Raw genomic sequence first — 22994 nt, forward strand, 5'->3', positions numbered from 1 at the left:
AGGTGATTTGTTTTCTGTGTTTTATATTAGGAAAATGTTCTGCCCTCCACTTTAAAGAATAAATATTGAGGACAGAGGAGGTAAGATTGTGCCATATGGAAAAGGAGTAGGGTGTCCACGCCAGTTAAGAGAAAGTATTGTACCTGGAGGAAGATGGTTAAAGGAGACTTATCTCATGTTGAAAACTATTAGTAGAGACTAAGTATAGTTGATAAACTCAAAGTTTTCTTTATTAAGGGAAATCAGCAAGTATTTTAAACAAGGTGAATGAATTCATCAGATTATTTTAGACCTGTTACTGGATTTCTTAAAAAACTGGCATGATTTTAGGCTAAGCATATCTTAATGCATATGGTCATTGTAAAATACAGGAAAATTTATTTGCCATGGAAAAGTATTTGCAAAGTCTTGCTATATGAAAGAATAGCATACAAATACCAAATATGTCTTGATATATGTGAATTTGCAAAAGAACTGGAAGTAATTAGAACTATGAAAATAGTTGGTGTTTTAAAGTGAAAGAATTCTTTCTCTAAAGATAAAAAAATACAATAAATTGGAATATCCATCTGCTTCTATTAAGTTCATTCTTTTAATTGGCATAATATGTTTTTTTATTCTATACCCAAAAGTTTTACAACCCCAGCTCACAGGTTAACATTAAATGGAATTATAGTTCACTCTCTGCCACCTTGTTGAATATTCTTGTTTATTCTGAAGGAAACTATTCTCTTGCCTCTGTCACCATAAAATAGACAGTTGCTGCTTACTGCTTTCTGAAATCTTGCCCAGAAGTAAAAATGCCAAGTTAGTGTTTTCAGATTTGTAATTATTAGCACAAACAAACCTAATAAAAATATAAGTCTGATAGCATTTGAGAGCCTTCGAGTTCTTGCATTGTATTACAAATACATGAGTTATATTTTCGTTTAATGTATTTTGAATTGCTATAATGAAAATTAGGAATTCAATTAAGGTTGACTAAAGTTAGTGGTCTTTTTTTCCTTCTCTGCACTTCTGAAAAGAATAAATTACTAGAAAAGTTGAATGAAGGGTTAAGAGGAGGTACTTGAATACTAAAGGTAGTATTTCAATTACTTACATAATTTTGTTTTTGAAGTAAAATTGCGACACCGGTATATGATGCATGTAGGTTTGATATTCTTTGAATGGAAAAAAGTCTTTGGTAATTTGAATTTTTTTAATTTAACAATTTTAGCTTAAAATATTTCTGATTTTTTAAACTGAAAGCTTTTTAAAATTAAAAATTGTATTTAGAGACTTTTTTATTATAATAGCAGTATGAATGTACAATAAAGCCCTTTTGCTAATGTACCCTCAGAACATTCCAGAAACTGTCTTTGGTTGGGGTAGAGGAGAAGTATTCAGAATTTCAGTAAAGATATAACAGTTGCTCCCAAACTACTTTTATTTCTTTTTCAAGCCAACAATGTTCTTTGGCTTCCTATACCTTATTTTTTAATAACAGATAACATCTTTCGCTCCTTCCGGATTTCAGGACCCTCTAATGTACATGAACAACTAAAGATGATTCGGCAGAAAAATTAATGAAGAAAATAATAGTGCAGCATGAAAGGAGACTAACTAAGAATTGAGACATCATCTCTCAGACTTTATCATAAGGTTCAAAAGAAACCTTAAGTATCTGTTATATGTTGTCAGTAAGATGTGAAGCACTGCATTGGGGGTGGCGTAGGCATTGCAGAAAGGGACTAGGAAGAAATAAGAATTGCCTGGAAACTAAAAATATGAAAGTAGAATTTAGAATTATGAAGGCTAACATACAATTAGAAAACACAGTAAAGCAGAGGACAACCTTGAGGAATGTTCCCACGATTCAGGGGGAAAGACTAGAGAGATGTAGGATTTCCCTAAAGAAGAAAGCAGAATAAATGTAACAGAAATTAATTGCAAATAAAGAAGAAAGCTTACCTCATTTATAAAAGGATATGTCTTGAGATTGAGAGTGTTTGTAGGCATATAACTTAGGTTTCACTGCTCGGCACACACGAAATTCAAAGGATAACTGTTTAAATTAGGCCTGAGCTGCACAAAATACATTTTGCCAGCAGGGTTGGAAGAGCACCACAGAGAGAAGCTCATAGCTTTCCCCCATGCCCTGACAGTGAAAGTAGCCTGTGCTCAGTTTCTGCAGTGTCCAGCCATGGTGGGGTCATCACATCTCTGAACTGTCCAGTACGACTTGATGGTTGTTCCTAGCTACATAGTCTCCAAGCCTGGTAGTCTGATAACCTTTAATAAATTCCTTTTCTGCCTAAACCAGCTAGAAGGTGAAAATGCCTCTTGTTAGTGAAGGAAATTATAATATATTTGACTATAAGAAAAATCTTAGAACTCAAAAAAACAAAAATGTATTTATCACAGTTTCTGAATCCTTGCAGTATATGAAGAAGTTACTAAGTTTAATACGCCCATGAGAACATCTGTACAAAAATGTTGTTAGCAGCCTTATTCACAATATCTCCAAACTGAAAACCACCCAAATGTTCACCCACAGAATAATCGATAAACAAACTGCTATATAGTCATCCACTGGAATACTACTCAGCAGTTTGAAAAAGTACAGATTACTGATACAAAACATGTTACCAAAAGAAGTCAGGTGCAAAGACAGAATATATGATTTCATTTGCATGAAGAACCTGCAAAAGTAATCTGTGGTGATGGAAATCAGAAAGTGGTTACCCCAGATGGTAGGGGGTGGGAGCTGACTGGAAAAGGGTACAAGGGGAACTCCACAGGTGATGGAAATGGTCTGTATTTTCTTTTGGATGGTAGTTACATGGGTGTATACAGTTGTCAAAACTCATTGAACAATACAGTCAGCCCTCTGTATCCACAGGTTCCACATTTGCAGATTCAACCAACCCCGAGATCAAAAATAATCAGGAAAATATGTTGTTTTCAATGTGTTCTATATAGTTAGGTCTACAAAGGTTGCATCTGTGCTGAACATGTACAGATTTCTCGTCATTATTCTCTAAACAATATAGTACAACAGCTATTTTCATAGCATTTACATTGTACTATGTATTATAAGTAATCTAGAGATTATTTAAGTTTAGGGGAGGATGTCTGTAAGTTATATGCAAATACACTATTTTATGTAAGAAACTCGAACATACTCAGATTTTGGTATTGGGTATGGGGGTCCTGGAACCAATTCCCTGCAGATATCAAGGGGCGACTGTACTTAAAACCTAAGTATTTTATTCTACGTACATTTTATCTCAATTCAGTAAAATGGATATGATTAAATCAAGAAACAATCACTTGGGAAATTGAATATATATGCTTTTGGGCCCAGACAGGTATAAAAATTGTGTTAATAGATTCTTCTTGCGAAAGTAAGATCATTGCCCATCAAAACTTGAGGGGCGGTAATTAGTGCTGTACCATTAGTAAGTCCATCGCTTTAAACTATTATGCTACGTTTTTTAAAAGAGGAACAAATAAAATAAGCATTTAATTCAAATGTTTAAAAGAATAGCACTAAGGAATATAGACAAAAAAAAAAAAAATAGAAGAGATGAAACAGTATCCCAAAATGGATTTATAAGAAGAAAAAACAGTGAAATACAGACGGAAACCCATTATAGATGATATTTTTATTTGAGAACACTGTTTTTGATTACATAACTTTTTTTAAATTGAGGAAGAAATTTTTAAAGTTACAAAAGAATTGCCTCCTAAAAAACAGTTAGGCCCAGGTGATTCCTCAGGTGAATTATTTCAAATGTTTAAGAGATTGAAAATTCTCATGCTGAACATAAGCTGTTTTGGAACCATTCATTTTGTAAAGTTAATATAATTCTAGTATGAAAACCTAGCATAGAAAGAGAAAACTGTGGAGTCAGTAAAAAGATCATGGTTGCCAGGGATTGGGGGAGGAGGGTAGAAAGGAAGAGGAACATAGAAGATTTTTAGGGCAGTGAAAATAATCCGTATATTATAATGATGCATACATGTCATTATACATTTGTCCAAACCCATAGAATGTATTGTTCCAAGAGTGAACCATAATGTAAACTATGGACTTTGAGTGATTATGATTTGTCAGTATAGATTCATCACTGTAACAAATGGACTGCTTTGGTGGATGATGGTGATAATGGGGCAGAGGGTGGTGCTGTGCATGTGTGTGCGGCAGAAGGTATGTAGGAGATCTCTACCATCCTCTCAGTTTTGCTGAAAACCTAAATTTGCTCTAAAAAAATTAAGTCTTAATAATTTTTAAAACCTGGCAAAGAGAGCTTTAAAAAACTACAAGCAAGTCTCATCCATGTGTGTCATACAAAAACAAAAGAAAATCCCAGTTAAAATAATAGAAAACTGAATTTCACAGTACATTACTAAAAGACTAATGCCCATGAGCAAGTAGGATTTCTCTCAGGAATCCAACTTAGGAAATTAATTAATATATCTAAATCTGTTTATAGCTTAGATAATATGTGATTTCCAAAGTAGATATTTATTCCTTTTTGATAAATAGAACCTTGAAAAGAAATGTAGTTAATTCCTGACTTTGAGAACTGTTTCAGACCCACAGACAACAAACTTTTAACCATGTGGCATTGGTGATAATTACCATTAAAACCTATAGGAGAAGCTAACCTGCCTATTTTTATGCTATGTGGTAAGTGTGGGTCAGTGAATTAGATATCAAATAAGAGAGAGAACTATTGGAAAGAAGGAAAAATATTCTTTTTTGGTAATATAGGATCTACCTAGGAAACCAAGAGTTGTGTCAACTGACTAGATGCAGGAAAAATGCAAAAATAATATGCAGTTTTTGGAAATTATCATCAAATATATTGGAAAGCTATAGTCATTTTTAAGCTAATCCTGGGGCAAGAATAGGTAATCAGAAACACCCTGGTAAAATTTACTCTGAGGCATCATAAATCAGTGAAGAAGAGAAGGATTACTAGATGAGATTAGGGCTTTGAAAATGGCAGGTTTAGATATTTGCTTAACTATTAAAATTCCAAAAAGATTTAAAGAATTTAAATTTTTTTTTCAATTCTAACCATAGAAAATATTAATGAAATTAGAAATATATATCAAACTTTTGAAGAATGAAGGGCTTCTAAGTTTATAAGTACTTGGAAAAATTATAAAAGAAATGACCAGTAAAAATAAATAAAGACGACTGAGTGTTTTTTAAAAACATAAGTGCAGCTAGGAAAAACATTAGCATCAAACATGAGGGACCAAAAAGCAGTGTACAAGCACAGGCTGAGGAGTCAGGCTGCCTGGGTAGGATCCCCACTTGGCTAGGACTTTGGGACAGGTTGCAGTGGTCATGGTTACTTAACCTCTCTGTGCCTCATTTTCCTCATCTATAAAGTGGAGAAAATAATAGAACTTTCCTCATAGGGTGATTGAGAAGATTAACTGATAAATCATTGGCTGGTACACATTAAATGCTCAGTAGATATTAACAGCTAGCCATATTGTAAAGTGACTTACACAAACTCAGAAGAAAAACTGACAACCTCTCCCTCCTCCATAAAGGATGAAAGAAACAAAAAAGAATTGTTGAGCACCAGTGATAATCGTAGTTTTAAATAATTAGATCCAGTGCTGGTGAAAAGGATGTTCACTAGGAGTATGAAGTGGTATAACTTTTAGAAAGAAACTTGTTCCTACATTTTCACTCACTTATTTTACCTCTAAATATATTGTTAAGAAGAAAAAATCCTAAATATGGAAAATAATTATCTACAAAATGATTAAAATTGGTACTTATAATAGTGAAAACTTTGACAATAAATAGCCAATGGTGGAGAAATAGTTAAATAAATTATTATAAATCTACTTGAAATGCTGTACTAAGCATTTGAAAAATTTTGAAGTTTGTAACAACATGGAAAATACAGTTGTTACAAATTTTGAAGTTTGTAACAACATAGAAAATACAGGTGTTAAGTTGAAAAAAGCAGAATATGAATTGCTATATATGATGTTATACCTAAAATTTTTAAAGCATATGTTTAAGAAAAAAAGTGTGTGGAAATATTAACGATAAATGTCTTTGGTGCTGACACTTTGGCCAATTCTTAAAATAATTCTTTGTTTCCCTGTAATTTCTACATTTAATAAGCTTATATTTTACCATAAGAGAAAACATTTTTAAAGTAGCATTATGATTTTAGAAATAGTTTTGTTCGACTCATTTTTATTTTTAGTTTTGATGCCTAAAGCAACAAATTATCTAAGTCTGGCTTATTTCGTAGATAAAGCAATGGTTTTAAAACATCACCCAGACAAACGGAAAGCAGCTGGTGAACCAATAAAAGAAGGAGATAATGACTACTTCACTTGCATAACTAAAGGTAACAAAATATTTTAGAGTCAGAAATATCTAATACTGATGATTGCTTATTAATTGCTGAGGCTAGGTTTCCAGTGTATACCGTAGTCATTTATACCATGACATGTTATAACATTTTTAGTTATAAATGGTTATTTCTTGTAATCTTCTCCAGAGCCTCACTACACAAGGTGAGGTTCTCCCAACCAGCAGCATCAGCAACATCTGGCAGCTTGACAGAAATGCAAAAGTTCAGGCCCCAACCCAGACCTACTAAATGACAATCTGTAGTTTAACGATACTCCAGGTGATTATTATGAGAAGCTAATCCTAGAGTTAATTCACATAAATGTTACATCTAATACTAAGATATTTCTCTATTTCGGATACGTTGTGGGACTAAATTGTTCCTACATGTTTTGCTAATTTAAAATCAAGAGGTCATTTATATTCTGTTGCAGGACCCACAACTGTTTACTGCTGTTCACATAGCCATGTCCTCACTAAGCAAATGAACATAGATAGGTACCACCATTTCTAAGTGTTGCCTTAAATGCATTTTTACATTTTGAAGCTAACTTTTAAGAAGTTGTATGTACACCTTTTAAGCTTATTCTTATTGGTCTTCTCTTACACAGTGCTCAAGACGCCTAAGATCCTAGGATCTTTTACAACCTTGGGATCTAACAGTTAATTTTCTAACAACTTTTTCCTCAGAGTCATGCTGTCTTAAGGGATGAATATACATTGTTTTTGTCATTTGCTTTATAGAAGAGCTACTTAAAGAAGTTAAGTCCAGTTATATCCACTAGTACTAAATCTGTCATTACCTAGAGTTAACCCTCCTCAGCACAAACATTTTTAAATATGAAAAATAATAACTTTTTAAAGTTTTTTTTCTTGTAGGAAAAAAATGTTGAGTCATGGTAATGTGACATTATCATTTTTTCCTCAGCTTATGAAATGTTATCTGATCCAGTGAAAAGACGAGCATTTAACAGTGTAGATCCCACTTTTGATAACTCGGTTCCTTCTAAAAGTGAAGCAAAGGACAATTTCTTTGAAGTATTTTCTCCTGTGTTTGAAAGGAATTCCAGGTGAGTTGACGCATCCGCTTGTAATTGTTACGCTCTGTTGGCTTGCTTCTTGTAGTCCTCAGGTTTCTGCTTTTTTTCTCTGATATTTTGTTCTTTACAATACTGAGCCACTCTGGAGAACTCACTCCCTTCATTTATTTTTCTCTAAACAGAAGTTCTACCTTTCCATAGTGAAATTCCTGTATAACTTATAGGATGTTTTTCTTTTAATTTCCTTTAGGGCAAAGAACTGACTTTATGTAGTATGATACTGACACTTAGGTGACAGTAATTTCCCATGATTTTGCTTCTCCTTTATTTTTAATGGTACACTACTCTATTTGCACCTTTATTATTTGGGAAAAGCTTTTGTTCTATTTTTTGAGCATCTGCTTATCATAAGGATTTCTGACAAAAGGAAGATTTATTTTTAAGATTAAAGCAAATGTGATTTATTTTATTTAAATCAGTTTATAAATAGGCTATACCAGTATTCTACATTTTTTGTTTTCATCTGCATTGAAAGGTTTTTATAGAGCACATCTTGGCTGCACATTGGACTCACGTGGAGAATGTGATAATTCCTGATGCCTGGGTTCCACCTGAAGAGATTGAGTTAATTGTGATTTCAATTTAATTGGTTTAGAATGCCTGTAGGATTTTTATTGCTCCCAGGTGATTCTTATGTGCAGCCAAATTTGGAAACCACTGTGATTAGAGGTTTGGTGCAGTCTTAATATACCTTACACCCTTTCCTCAACATTTGTTTTGTAACAATGCTGAAGGTGGTAAAAATAATATATTTTGCTGTGGAATGGTTTCATAGAGTGAAAAATGGGTCAGTAAACAGCCTTAGGATCCTTTTAGAAGGTGGTGGGTGAAGTGCTGAACCTAAAATTCTGACTCTTAGGCAGAAGGTAGTGGTGATAAGGGGGTAGAAATCTCTTCTCCACTGTATTAACATTTTTTAAAAGGCTGGACTTAGAGCTTGCTTCTGTACTTTCTGTTTAGGGGCAAGAGTAAGTAAGCTTGGAAAAGGGAGCTTAGTGCCTGTTTTTCCTAGCCAGACTGGCAGCTGCTATGCTACAACCCTGTAGTTTATAGAACTGGAGATAACCTGATGGTCAGAATACTTCCATTTTTTTCTCTCCCGCCTTGTCCACCGTAGTCCTCTGTTTATTGTACCTATATTGTTCAATATAACACTGCTGATCTTCCAGCTCTATCTCTTATTTATTGAGGATCTAGGAGAGGGATATTGTAGGGTATTAGTAAAAACTCGATTTTAATTAATTTGTTGAACTTCTCTATACCAAAATTTTTAATTGAATTTTTCTTTCTTTTAATATATCAGATGGTCAAATAAAAAAAATGTCCCTAAACTTGGTGATATGAATTCATCATTTGAAGATGTAGATGCATTTTATTCTTTCTGGTAAGTGAATACACTGATTTTATAATACTGTCATTTTTTTTAAAGGATATATATTCAGTAAGTACTTGATTGACTTCATAAATTAATTGAGGGATAGGAGACTTGCAGAACCTCACTGAACAAAAGCACTCTTTTCAGGAATTAATAATTAGGTTTTTACATAATTTTGTATTACCTCCTATGTGATAGTTAGGCTTTATGATTGTTTTCTCAATCTGTTTTCTGTTAATTAGATTTCTAGATACCAAGCACACTAGCGGTAAAAGAAAATTGAGGAGTCATTTGTGTTGAATAAAAATAAATACATCCTCATTTAGCTGTCTTCCTATTAAAAGTACTTGAGTACATGAGGAGAAAGTGTGCTCTTTGTCTTTATAACTAATTCCTTAATTTTTAATAAACACAATATTCAGGGGCCACTATATTATATGTACTATATTTTCTCATCAAGTATCTGGTAAATTTAAACATAAAATCACTGTACAACAAAAATGATAAAATTTAGCCCTCAGTTGTAGTTGCTTTAACCGTCAGAGGATACAAACCAGAGATAAAATAACCACTACTAGGGTTCCCGTAAGACATGACAGACTAGTGAAGGTGAAGGCAGGGAAAACGTTAACAAGTCCTGGCAAGAGAGAAACCTAACAGGGTAGCAGGGAGGTGCGATTTTGACTAGGGGAAATGATAAGTATATTTTAGATTGTCACACCAAATACAATGTCATAAAAAAAAGAAAGACTTGAGCATAGTGTTAGTTCAATACCAAAAGGGAGTGGAGGGACCTATTAAGACAAACTCATCTTCTTGCCATTACTGTTTGTTAAAATTATGTACCGCAAGTTAATTTTAAAGAGTTTGTTCATTTTTTTTTTGTTTGATTTTATTTTATTTCTGTCTATAGGTATAATTTTGATTCTTGGAGAGAATTTTCTTATTTAGATGAAGAAGAAAAAGAAAAAGCAGAATGGTATGTATATAAATCATTAATAAAGTAAGATATTTATTTGGCTCTTTGGTATTTGTGATGATGTAAAAAATACTACATATATTTTCTTTCATATATTTTTTCTGTGTATCCTTTTTAAATGAGTTTTTGATATTTTGACAACCACCCCCTCCATCCACCCCCCGCCCTTGCCTCACAAATTAAGCTAGGTGAGGCCAGATCAGTAGTCAATTATGATATGCTTAAGAAAATGCCAAGGAATAGAATTGTAAAAAAAAACCTCAGTTCAACAAATTCTTTTTCTTCTAGTTGCTTAACCTACGTTTTATTTTAGTTTTCCCTGTGTAGGTAAGGAAGTTTCTTTGACATAAGTGTTTCAAAAATATTAACTGAAATTAATGCTTGCTAGAATCACACTTTTATGTTAATACTGGCATAGATTATAACCTTCTCAGACATTTTTTTACATATAAATTTATTAAGTATTACACTTTTCAGTCATATTATCTGTGAGCAGTATTGTATCTGCAGTATTTTCTATTTTATAGTCGTGATGAGAGGAGATGGATTGAAAAGCAGAACAGAGCAACAAGGGCACAAAGAAAAAAGGAAGAAATGAACAGAATAAGAACATTAGTTGGTAAATATAATTGATTTTTTAAAGTTCTTTAATTAAACATTAGAAATTCAAAAGATTAACTTTGTTTTTGGTAGACAATGCATATAGCTGTGATCCAAGAATAAAAAAATTTAAGGAAGAAGAAAAGGCCAAGAAAGAAGCAGAAAAGAAAGCAAAAGCAGAAGCAAAACGGAAGGAGCAAGAAGCTAAAGAAAAAGTAAGATGACATTTGATGAAGTTGGACTTTAAATGTTCATAAAATCTTTACACTTCAGATCTATTTTAAAAAACTATAATCTGAAAGAGAATTAGGTGCTACTATGAATAAATCATGACAAGTTGGTACAATTGATAGAAGGATCTTCCTTACCAGCATATTTTTGTTTTACCAAAAAATGATGTCATACATTTCTTTAATACCATATTTATTTCTAATATGTCCCTTTTACATTTCTAATGTTTGTAGAACTTTACCAGCTGCTTTTCAACCTTTAGTATTCAATAAGTTGATGTGTCACCTTTTTTCTAATTTAATTTATTAAAAGATTGCATTTTTAAAATAAGATTGTAGATTGAAACTAATAATAAAATAAGATTGTAGAGCATTTAGGAACTCTAATTTTCTTATTGAAATGATTTTATTCCCCATTATCAAAGCAAAGACAAGCTGAATTAGAAGCTGCTCGATTAGCTAAAGAGAAAGAAGAAGAGGAAGTTAGACAACAAGCATTACTGGCAAAGAAGGAAAAAGATATCCAGAAAAAAGCCATTAAAAAGGAAAGGCAAAAACTTCGAAACTCATGCAAGGTACATCAGACTTTGATTGGACAAACTAGATAACAAGTAAATCAGTTGCTGATTAAACTTAAAAAATATTTGTTTTCATGTACCATGCAAATATAATTAAACTGTTATACACATTTTATCTCAAAATGTAAATGTTTTTAAGTTCACTTTTTAAAAATTTCACACACATATATTTCAGAACATAACTTGATTTCTTTTTAATCACATTTTTTGATTACAGTTTGCATGTGATAAATATTAGTTTCAGGTATACAACATGGTAGACAGTTATTTATCTTACAAAGTGATAACCCCAATAAATCTAGTACCCATCTGACACCATACCTAATTATTACATTATCATTGACTATATTCTTTATGCTATACTTTCATTATACCATGACTATTTTGTAACTACCAAAATGTAGTTCTTAATCTCTTCCTCTTTTTCACCCACCTAACCTCCCACCTGGCAACCATCAAAATGTTCTGTGTCTACAAGTTTCTTTCTATTCCCGTTCTTAGATTCCACATGTAAGTGAAATCATGTGGCATTTATCTTTTTCTGACTTATTCTGCTCAGCACAATACATCTAGGTCCATCCATGTTGTTGCAGATGGCAAGATTTCATGCTTTTTTCTATGGCTGACTAATATTTTATTGCATGTATGTACCACCTCTTTATCCATTCATCCATTGATGGTCACCCTGGTTGCCTCCATCACTTGGCTATTGTAAATAATGCTGTAATGAATATATAAATGCGCATGTCCCTTTGAAGTAGTGTTTTGGGTTTCTTCAGATAAATACCCAGAAGTATTATTACTAGGTCCTTCTTTGTCTCTTGTTATAGCCTTTGCTTTAAAGTCTATTTTGTCTAGTATTAGTATTGCTACCCAGCTTTTTTGTTGCTGTTTCCATTTTCATGAAATATCTTTTCCATCCCTTTACTTTCAGTCTGCCTGTGTCTTTCGATCTGAAGTGAGTATGTAAAGGTTTTCTTTTCTTATGCATTCAGCCACCCTATGTCTTTTGATTGGAGCATTAAATCCATTTAGATTTAAAGTTATTGTTGATAGATATGTAGTTATTGACATTTTATTATTCATATTTTTTATTTTATTTTTTCCCCCTTAAAGAAGTCCCTTTAAGATTTCTTGTCTGGAAAGCTCTTTATCTGTCCTTCAATTCTAAATGATACCTTTGCTGGATAGAGTAATCCTAATTGTAGGTTCTTGCTTTTCATCACTTTAAAAATTTCATGCCAATCCCTTCTAGCCTGCAAAGTTTCTTTTGAGAAGTCAGCTGACAATCTTATGGGTGCTCCCTTGTAGGTGACTAATTGCTTTTCTCTTGCTACTTTTAAGATTCTCTTTCTCTTTAACCTTTGACATTTTAATTATGATGTGTCTTGGTGTGGGCCTGTTTGAGTTCATCTGTTTGGGACTCTGCCTTTCCTGGGCTTTTATGTCTGTTTCCTTCACCAGATTAGGTAAGTTTTTCGTCATTATTTCTTCAAATAGGTTTGCAATTACTTGGTGTCTCTGTTCTCCTTCTGGTACCCCTATGATGCGAATATTGGTACACTTGATGTTGTCCCAGAAGCCCCTTAAACTAGTCTCATTATTTTCGATTTTTTTTGTTGTTGCTGTTCTGATTGGGTGTTTTTTGCTATCTTTCCTTCTAAATCGCTAATTTGATCTTCTGCTTTATCTGTTGAGTTCCCTCTAATATATTCTTTTAGTTATTTTTCATTTCCAACTTTTAAAAAATGTTTTCTACCTCCATTTTTGTTTTCTCTTCGTTAAAATTCTCTGAGTTCATCTACTTTTCCCCTAAATTAATTGAGCATCCTTATAACCAGTGTTTTGAACTCTGCATCTGGTAGACTGCTTGTCTCCGTTTTATTTAGTTCTTTTTCTCGAGCTTTGTTCTGTTCTTTCATTTGGACATGTTTCTCTGTCTCCCCATTTTGGCTGCCTCTCTGTTTGTTACGATATATTAGATAGGGCTACTATGTCTACTGGTTTTAGTAAGTGGCCTTATATAGTAGGTGTTCTATGGGGCCCAGTGGCACAGTCTTCCCTAGTCACCTGAGCCAGGTGCTCCAGGTGTGTCCCTTGTATGGGTTGTTTTTGCCCTCCTGTTGTAGTTGCCCTTCATTGCTGTTTGCACATCAGTGGGAGGGATTGCTCATCATGCTGATTGGTTGTGAGGACCGGCAGGTGAGGGGCTGACCCTATTGAGCAGGATTCGCTTTAGCAGAGCTCTGATGACTGCCCAATTGTCCCTTTGGGTGTGTCATCCTTGGATACAGGCCTGAATGGTTCTCTGGCTTGGTGATGGCCAGTCACAGGGCGTACCAGCCCTCGCGCCTCCTGAGAGAGGCCTCACTGCAGGCCAAGTTCAGCCGTAGCCTGTGCCCTGCCCGGGGCCACCTGTCAAAAGTCAAGCAATCCACAGATGGCTGCCACCCATTCTGGGCTTAGCCATGCCTTGAGAGGCCAAGCTGTGAACCGAGACCAGCTGCCACCAGTGTTGGGCTTGGGGCTGCTCAGCAAGAGGTATGAGACACGCCAAGGCCAGATGCTACTTCTTTGGGTTTTATGAACCTTTGAGAGATTTTAGGAAAGTCCACAGCATAAGCCAAGACAGGTCATTTGTATGGAAAAGCCACTGTAAGTGGCTTGTGTGGGCCTGCAAGTTGGGAAGGGTAGGGTCTCAGGGAATCACCAGAGCAGGGCAACCAGGTTTAGCCACGTTGATGGAGACTCATATGGCTGCACGCTGGGAGGGAGGAGGACTCAACAAGGGAGTGTTGGCTTCTGCCAGCATTTCTATCTGGAAGAAAGCTGCCCCTCTGACCTCACCCAGAAGCTTGACAATTCAGTTCCTCTCTGTATGTCCCTGGTGCCTTTCTGGCTGCTGCCTCAGCACTGGAGTTCAGAGTGAGTCATCACTAAGTATGCCCACATGTAGGCCCTTAAGAGAAATGTCTGCGACTCCAGCCACCCTTCAACTCATTCAGCTGCAATCTCTGCTGGTTTTCACAGCCAGAATTTGTGAGGACTTCTCTTCCCAGCCCTGAAACCCTGTGCTGGGGAGCCTGGTGTGGGGCTGGAACCCCTCACTCCTCCGGGGAGACCTTCGCAGCTGAGATATTTCTCCCAATTCTCAGCCGCCACACACTGATGTGGGACCAGCCCATTCTACGTCTCTGCCTCTCCTACCAGTCTGGAGGTGGCCTCTTTTTTGTGTCCCCAGTTGTAGGACTTCTGTTCAGCTAGACTTCAGGCAACTCCCAACGATGGCTATTCTGTAGTTAGTTGTAATTTTAATGTGGTCATGATAGGAAGCAAGCACAGAGTTTTCCCACATTACCATCTCAACCAGAACTATACGACTCAGATGTTTTTAAACATAACCATCATGCCATTTTCAAACCTAGAAAAACCTAATATTCTGATACTTGGTCCATACTCATATCTCATTATCTTAGCAATGTCTTTTTATAGTTGATTTTTTTCAAATTAGGATGTAAATAAGATCATTTCAAAGGCTTCAGTTATGTGTCTACTAATTGTGTCTGTCACTGGTTCCCTATCATCATCTTTTCCCCATTCATTTGTTGAAGGAACCAGATCATTTGTTCTGATACTGTGCCACAATTTGGTTTTGATTGGTTGCTACCTTAATGGTGTAAAATTAATTCTTATCTTAAAAAAAGTTCTTTTAGAAGTTAAACATGGGCTATTTTTAAGAATATAAAAGGCTTATTTTTATATTAGATAAAGGGATAACATTTGGTTGAGTAATGCTAGTTTGCATTAAAAAACAGTTTCCACCAAAAAAATATTGACCAAAAAACCCAAAAGTTTTCAGATGTAGTTTTGTCCAGGGGATATTCTTACATTTTAAACTGGAAGAGCCAAAGACTAGTATTGTTCCTTATCAAATAGCATTGAAGGAATAAATTAATGAAATTCCAAGCAATAGTAAAGATTGCCACACAGTATTGTGTGCTATATACCATTGTAGTTAAATTCAGCAAGTATGTAAATACACACTGTGTTTAGAAAAATTCTTTCATGTGACTGTCCAGAGGCTTTATACATTAGTATATATATCCTAATATATGCCATCCTAAGTTGTTGGTTAATAATATAATTGAAATTAACCATCAGCGGGCTTTGGAAGAGTTTTAATAAAAGTACAAATACAGGTTGTCGCTTCAGGCTTTGGGTAAGCAAGAATAAAATATGAATAGAAAAAAATGAAATATTTTTCTTCTTTTCACCTAGAACATTGTTTTGAGAAGGATGCAGTATATCGTACTTGTAAAGAGCATTGGCTTAGGGCAGGCTGCTTGGGTTTGAAGTCATTCTTTACCTACTTACTATCTGTGGCCCTCAGGAGATTGCCTAAACCCCTTTTGTGCCTCAATTTCTTTAATACAATGGCTGAAATAATATTTAGTAAACAGAGATGTAAAGATTAAATGGCATATAATGAGAAATAAAAGTTTAAGGCCAATTAGAATTTAGAAAGCTTGACTAGTTCTCAGAAATGATGCATAAATGAGGGTAAGAGTTTTGGCATTTAGTAATTTTGTTTTATTGCTCTTTTCTACCATGAGTTCATTTGTTCATTCATCATATATCTGATGAGCATTTACTATGTGCCAAGCAGTTATAACTGATGTGGATATAATGATGACATAGTCCTTGCCTTGAAGGAATCCACTGGTTAATGATGAGGAATGACAGACAGCTATTTTAAACATTTTAAGATGAGAACTAGGATGAGAAGGTACCAAAAAGTTTGTTGGGGAAGGCTTTCTGGATCTAATAGGATTTAGCCAGGTGAAGCAGTATGTGTACGGGATTAGCAATGAGAGATATCAAGGAGCATTGAGAGAATGCAGAAATCCAGAGGAGTGGGATTTAATAAGCCATTGGCAGCTGAAGAGGTAAGGAGGAACCAGGTCTTGAAGGATAGTATATGTCTTATTAATTTAAATCTGATTCTAAGTTGGTTTTGATCAGAATGCTGAGAGGAGACTAGAGTTAGGGGAACCAATTAGAAGTCTTTTGCCATAATCTAAGTGAGAGTATTGTCTTGAACTAAGATAGAGATGATGGGAATAGAAAAAGGTAGATGGAACAAATTGACATTTAGGAGGCAGAGTAGGCTGCTTCCTGTTGGGTATCAATTATATGTTTGTGTGGAGGTGTAGTAGAGGAGGAGTGAGGGTTAATATAGGTCCTAGTTTCTTGCCTGGAATACTGGATGAGTGATGGTATATCAATAAAATAGAAAACAAAGGAGAAGGAAAAAGCTGGGAGAAGTGATGATTTCATTTTAGGTAATGCTGATTGCAACGAGACACTCACATGAAGATACCCAGTAGGTAATTGGGTGTACAAGTGTGAAGTTCAAGAGTGGGATCATCCACATCTCAGTAGCACTAAGAACCTTGCAAGTAGATGAGATTGCCCAGGGAGAGGGTAGAGTGAGGAGTTTAGAGGATGAAACTCTGGCAAACGGCAATACTTAAGGTTCTGTTGGAGGAAGAGGAGCCTGAGAAACAGTGACCCAGACTGGTAGGAAGAGACTCAGTAGTGCTTTTGGAAGCCTAGGGAGGTATCAACAGTAAAAGAAGCATTGGAACCTTAATGAGAGCCAGATTGCATGAATTAAGCAAAGAAAAGTGAGGGAGACATAAGTGCCAGCATCAGCTTAAAGACACATGGAAAGTACTTTCCAATTCTTTTATATGTACGTACATCACAATATTCTTTTCTAAGCATAATCTTTAGTTAATAGAATATTTCTAATACCTACTACTCCTTAACACATTCTTTTTCTTTAATTTCACATTTAAAATTTCCATTAAATTATACATGCACACACTAGATAAAACAGGCAGCCTAACAAAGGGATTTTAATTCGCATCATCATATAGAATTTGATTTTTAAATGGTTCTCAGAGGAATCATTCTGACTTTTATAACATCCAGAGATCTTCCATATCATCACCTTTTTTGTTTTGTTCTCCCACCCTCTTGGTCAGGGAGAGCCCTGGGAGGCAACCTGGAAGTGTGGCTGTTGATGGTCAGAAGCCTGTATGTTCACATCAAGAACCTCTTGAGAACTTCATATTTTGTAATTATGTATTTATTTTTGAGAGTCAGTAGTTATAAGATGAAAATGTTTGTTTGTACTTCTAGACCTGGAATCACTTTTCTGACAATGAGGCAGAGCGGGTTAAAATGATGGAAGAAGTGGAAAAACTTTGTGATCGCCTCGAACTAGCAAGGTAAAACTATAGAACTGCTAATGAAGTTTTCTCTTGGGCTTAGGAAAAAGTTTCATCCCATTTTTCCCCTTAGTTTACAGTGCTTGAATGAAACACTCACATCATCTACAAAAGAAGTAGGGAAGGCTGCTCTGGAAAAACAGGTAATATAGAACAATACATCACTTCTACCTGTACTTAGCATTTAATTCTGCTTATAGTATTGCTTTCACCTCAGTATTTCCCCACCTAACATATAAGTTACTATAAGAGCAGAGCGTCTCATTTCTCTTTGGGTCCCCCATTCTGCTTTGCTTTAGTAAGTGCTATTATTGATTTAATGGATTTGGTGTGTATGGTTGTTACCATGTATAGTTTGATTTGTGGTAGCCTACCACATTAATCATAGTTGTTGTTGTTTTTAAATCATTCTTAGAAAAAATAATTGGTTTAATTATTCCTTGAGCATTTTTGTAGGATAACAACATTCAGAACCAAAAGAGATCTTTGTTCTATCTAGTCTACACCTTTTATTTTACAGATGAGGAAACAGGCCCAGAAATTCAATTCAGTGCAACAAGTATTAGTACCTACTATATATAGTACTATGTGTAGGTGATTTGGAGAAGTGGTTAATGCTATTGCTGCCACAAAGAAGTTCAGGAACAATAATGATGAAGAGAAAAGGCCTATGGACCAAAAGATGGAGGGCCCACAGTAAATTCTGTGGGTTAGACAAGTGCCAACTCCAGTCGAAGTGATCAGGGAAGGGTATGAGCCAGCCTGAAAGGATGGACAGTGTGGAAAATGAAGGTCAAAGGAACAGGTCAAATGAACTATAAAATACAAGTAGCAATAGAAAGTTATGGGGAGAGAAGTTGATTAGGAAAAGTAGTGCCAAATTAAGCAGGTTTTTAAATACTATGTTGACTAGTTTCCATTACTGCAATCTTCAAGTAGGAAAAGGTTAATATTTATTTATTTAATATTAATGTGGCATTGGTAGGCAAGATGTATTAGGTAAATGTAACGAGTTGTAAGAATCTCACTGGAAGTACTTGGACTGTGAGAGTGATGATGGGAATCATTGGAATCACTGGGACTTTGTTCTGAGGGATCGAAGTAGGGAAATGAGTCAATGGTAACTCCAAGATAGTAGCTGACAAAGGTCAAGTAAAGGTTTTTTTTTTTTTTAACTTGTGCATGTTTGAAGGTAGACTGGAAGTGACAATGCAAAAAGTAGAACTTCAGGATAAAATAGAAGCCACTTTGCTATGCCATTATCATTTTGTAGAGAATAAATGAGATTATCTGCTGAAAGAGTGGATATGAGCTTAAAGAGAGGTTTGAAATGGCCTTGTGGGTGAATAACCCAATTACTGGAGACTTAAGAAGTAGTGTCCCAAGGCAAACAGAAGTCACATGGTATAAATATAGTGTAGGTCAGGTTCTTCACGGAGAGGCATGCAGCCCAGAGGCCAGAGAAAGGAAAATAGAGTGAAAAGCCGATGATGGTTTGGGGGTTGGCCTGGCAAGAGTATAGAGTCATTGTCAGGATAATACAGAGTTGAGAACCACAAACCCCAGCCAGAAAGGGAATGTAGAGTAGCAAGATGCGCTAAGTCCCTGTCTTACCTATGATATTTGTGTAGATAGAAGAAATAAATGAGCAAATTAGAAAAGAGAAAGAGGAATCTGAGGCTCGTATGCGACAAGCATCTAAGAATGCAGAGAAATCAACTGGTGGAGGTGGAAATGGCAGTAAAAATTGGTCAGAAGATGATCTACAACTACTGATTAAAGCTGTAAACCTCTTCCCTGCTGGAACAAATTCAAGGTACTGGTTTTAATGAAACTTCAAGACGTACTGGTTTTAATGAAACTTCAATACATACTGGAGCCTGAGGATAATGTAGCCAAGCATCCAGATAACAGTACTAGTTACAGCAGAAACTTCTGGAGATATGGTTGAGTCTAGACAGACTGCCTTCTAGTATGTTCTGTGCCATAATGGGAAGTGTGAAAAGCAGAATGCATTTTGAACCTGCTAGTCTCATCAGCTTATTACACCAACATACACACACACACATATGCACAGCAGAATGCTTCATCAGTTTCTCAGGAAATTAAAGATCATGAGACATAAACCTTGGCTGTTACATTAGCTTATTTCATCATGGCTTGTACTAGGGACTAGATTTTGTTTGCACTCCTAATCCTTCGTTGTTGCTTCCCACCTTCCATCTGAGCTTATTGCAGTTTTGAGTTTAGAACTCAAGCCTTAGAGATTCAGCCTTCCTCGTTCTGTAGATGAGGAAACTAAAGCTGTTTTCAGTCATTTACCTCCTTAAGTATGTGTCCAGATGGTAAAATACACAAATGTGTTTTTATTTGTTGATATGTACACAGTATCTGTAAGGTTTTATACAACCTTGAAACCAAGATTATATAGTTGATTTAAACACATGAAAAGCAAAAACTATAGACAATAGTAATAATTAGAGCACCAATTTACAGCTAACTCTCAATATTATAGCTAACCCTTCTGCATTAAAAATGTAAGGGTCATTCTGGTTTTTGTTTTGGAGGTTCTTTCCTTAATTATCATGTCGATTGCTCTAGATGGGAAGTTATTGCTAATTACATGAACATACATTCTTCTTCTGGAGTTAAGAGAACTGCCAAAGATGTTATTGGCAAAGCAAAAAGTCTTCAAAAACTTGGTGAGTTAGTTTTGCCAAATCAGTTTGTTTGCTACCTTGAATACATACTTCAATCTATGCAATTTAATGAAAGACTAAATGAGATAATCTGTAATATATTTAAATTTTTTCATTTCTCAGACCCTCATCAAAAAGATGACATAAACAAAAAGGCTTTTGATAAATTTAAAAAAGAACATGGAGTGGTCCCTCAAGCAGACAATGCAACACCTTCAGAACGATTTGAAGGTAATTTTTTCTGTGAGTAAAAAATACTAGCCATGTACCACACTGCATGAAGATATACAAGACCTAGAGTCTAAATTCAAAACTATTGAGAAATAAAGTGTTTTGCAGACTGAAAGATGTAAAGGAAGCATTTTCAGGACAGTCATGGGTTTACTTAACACTACTGAGAATTGCAGTTCTTCCATTTCAGATGCTATTAGGGGAGGGGCTGTTTGTTCACCAGATTTTACAAATCAGTGCTAAAAGGTATTGGCACAATTGATATTTGAATAAGGCCTGTAGAGTATATATTAGTATTTTATCAATGTTAATTTTCTGATTTTGAAAAATACATTAAGTATGTAAGAAAATGTTCGTGTTTTTAAGGAAAAATCTATTTCAGAATAAAAAGTTAAAAACAGGGTACTGAGAGTGTCTTGATTGTTGTAATTTAATTGCTCTGGACCTGTGTTTCAAACTGTAAATCATGAACCAGCCTCCTTCATAAATGAGTCATGAAACAGTTAATGGCTCAAGTAGAAAAAATATCAGAGCATTTATACCTATTACATCAGAATTACTTGTGAAAGTTTTGTTCATGTGTGTGTGTATTTGGAGAATGTGACATTTTGAGTTGCTGACAAAGTTTGAAAGTGTTTTCTTTTACTTCGTGCATTTGTTCACCACCAATCCTCTCTCTAAAACTAATCTAATCTTGGATATGCTTTCTAGATCACAGTTCCAAATGTTTGGGGATTAACCATTAGCCTTGACTCTTAAATGATAACCTGTCCTTGTCTTAACAGTTTCATTTTTCCTGTATTGTCTGATTTATTGCCCTAAAATTTCAGTTTGAAAATATGTTGAGACTTTTGATGTTCTACGAAGAGGAAAAAATCATTTTGCTATTGCAGAAATCAGGGGTGACTTTTTCTGTCTAGACTGGGCATTATTTTGGCTCTTTTAAGAAAGATAAGTAACAAAGTGGAAGTTTTAGAACTTCTGGAGGGCAGTTCTTTTTTTAAAGGGTTTCTTTTCCTGCTCCCTTATGTCTTCCACAAAATATCATACAACATTCAGGTATGAGCACTCTTTTCTCAGCCCTTTCTTATAGGACTTGTTTCCACATTGCAGCGAGACATTGATGCTTGAGCAGGCAACCAGTTGTCTATGAGGATAGGTGACCCTATGAGGGTAGGAGTGATTGGCAGTGGTGATATCTGGGCGTGACTCCTTTATCTTTTTGATGGGTTTAATGGACAAGCCAGTCTCTTAATTTGAACCAGAAAACAGCAAGCTAACACCATTTTTTTTGAATAGTTATTTCTGATGGGAATTTTACAACATTACATGTTCCATTTATTTTGATGTTATAACTAACTGGAGAATGGCAGAAAATAAATTATGTCATTTCCAACTTTTTTCCCGAGGAAATTAATTCAATCTATGGTGTTAAATGTGGGCTTCAGACCAATAAAAGGAAATTTCACTAACAACTTCCTGTAACTTAAAAGCTAACTTCAAAAAAAGCTTATCTGCCTTTATATACAAAGTTCTCTGCCTTTTGACTAGGTGTGTGGTATTGTTTACCTGTCACTCGTGTGTGTGTGTAACTAGGAAGTAACTTACATTTCAAGGCTTCCTTTTGTACTAGTCAAAACTACTGTAGGATAGGTGCTACTGCATTTTCACCACATGGTTTGAACCCAACAACCCAACTATAATTTAAACAGAACTGGTGAGTATAATGTTGTAAGAGAGCAGGTATTTCCTATGCTTAAAAAAAGCCTTTGAGATATTTTTTCTGGGATGTGAGCTATCTGCAGATTTTTCTTCCTCTCAATATTTAGACGTTATATATGTGTCTCATCTCTAAAAGTTTGCTCAAAATTACACATCACAGATTTGAATGGGCACTTACCCATATACCAAAAGACTCATCTGGGAAGGTATTCCAGGACATTTTTCTATCAGTTAGGATTCTCAAATAAAAAACTTTTCTTAAACAGGTCCATGCACAGATTTCACCCCTTGGACAACAGAAGAACAGAAGCTTTTGGAACAAGCTTTGAAAACGTACCCAGTAAATACACCTGAAAGATGGGAAAAAATAGCAGAAGCAGTGCCTGGCAGGACAAAGAAGGACTGCATGAAACGATATAAGGTAGATTTTGAGTTTATAGATTTGTGCTTATTTCAATATGACAGTTAGTCATGGGGCCAAAATTACAAAGAAATGGCCAAGCTTAGAAATTAGCAGTTAGTACAATCAGTCTTTTCAGTAGAGTCCTTATGGATTTATCCAATTTGAGTATTTTATGTATTTTCATCAACACTAGGAATGTCTGCCAATTTTGACAACTTAACCACCTTTCTCCCTTTCTAGGAACTTGTCGAGATGGTAAAAGCAAAGAAAGCTGCACAAGAGCAAGTACTGAATGCAAGTAGAACCAAGAAATGACTTATGACAATCTTTGTTGTGTGTGTGTTTTTATAATAAAACTGAAAATAATGTATAAATTTTCATTCTTAAAATTATACT

The 22994-nt window shown here is 35.1% G+C and overlaps 1 protein-coding gene across 1 annotated transcript in view; it reads left to right on the forward strand.

The window, feature by feature from the left end:
- Positions 1 to 22968, forward strand: part of DNAJC2 (DnaJ heat shock protein family (Hsp40) member C2) — a 30229-nt gene extending 7261 nt beyond the window's left edge. Inside the window, exons 4-17 of the mRNA XM_006925391.3 lie at positions 6282 to 6380; positions 7314 to 7455; positions 8789 to 8869; positions 9774 to 9839; positions 10367 to 10458; positions 10533 to 10654; positions 11095 to 11244; positions 17455 to 17543; positions 17617 to 17686; positions 19175 to 19359; positions 20145 to 20245; positions 20366 to 20473; positions 22462 to 22616; positions 22839 to 22968. Of these exons, the coding sequence (XP_006925453.1) occupies positions 6282 to 6380; positions 7314 to 7455; positions 8789 to 8869; positions 9774 to 9839; positions 10367 to 10458; positions 10533 to 10654; positions 11095 to 11244; positions 17455 to 17543; positions 17617 to 17686; positions 19175 to 19359; positions 20145 to 20245; positions 20366 to 20473; positions 22462 to 22616; positions 22839 to 22913 (1535 nt within the window). The 3' untranslated portion in view covers positions 22914 to 22968. The remainder of the gene's footprint in view (positions 1 to 6281; positions 6381 to 7313; positions 7456 to 8788; positions 8870 to 9773; positions 9840 to 10366; positions 10459 to 10532; positions 10655 to 11094; positions 11245 to 17454; positions 17544 to 17616; positions 17687 to 19174; positions 19360 to 20144; positions 20246 to 20365; positions 20474 to 22461; positions 22617 to 22838) is intronic.
- The last annotated feature ends 26 nt before the right edge of the window (positions 22969 to 22994 follow it).

The sequence above is a fragment of the Pteropus alecto genome, unplaced genomic scaffold, assembly GCF_000325575.1.
Source record: "Pteropus alecto unplaced genomic scaffold, ASM32557v1 scaffold109, whole genome shotgun sequence".
NCBI lineage: Eukaryota > Metazoa > Chordata > Mammalia > Chiroptera > Pteropodidae > Pteropus > Pteropus alecto.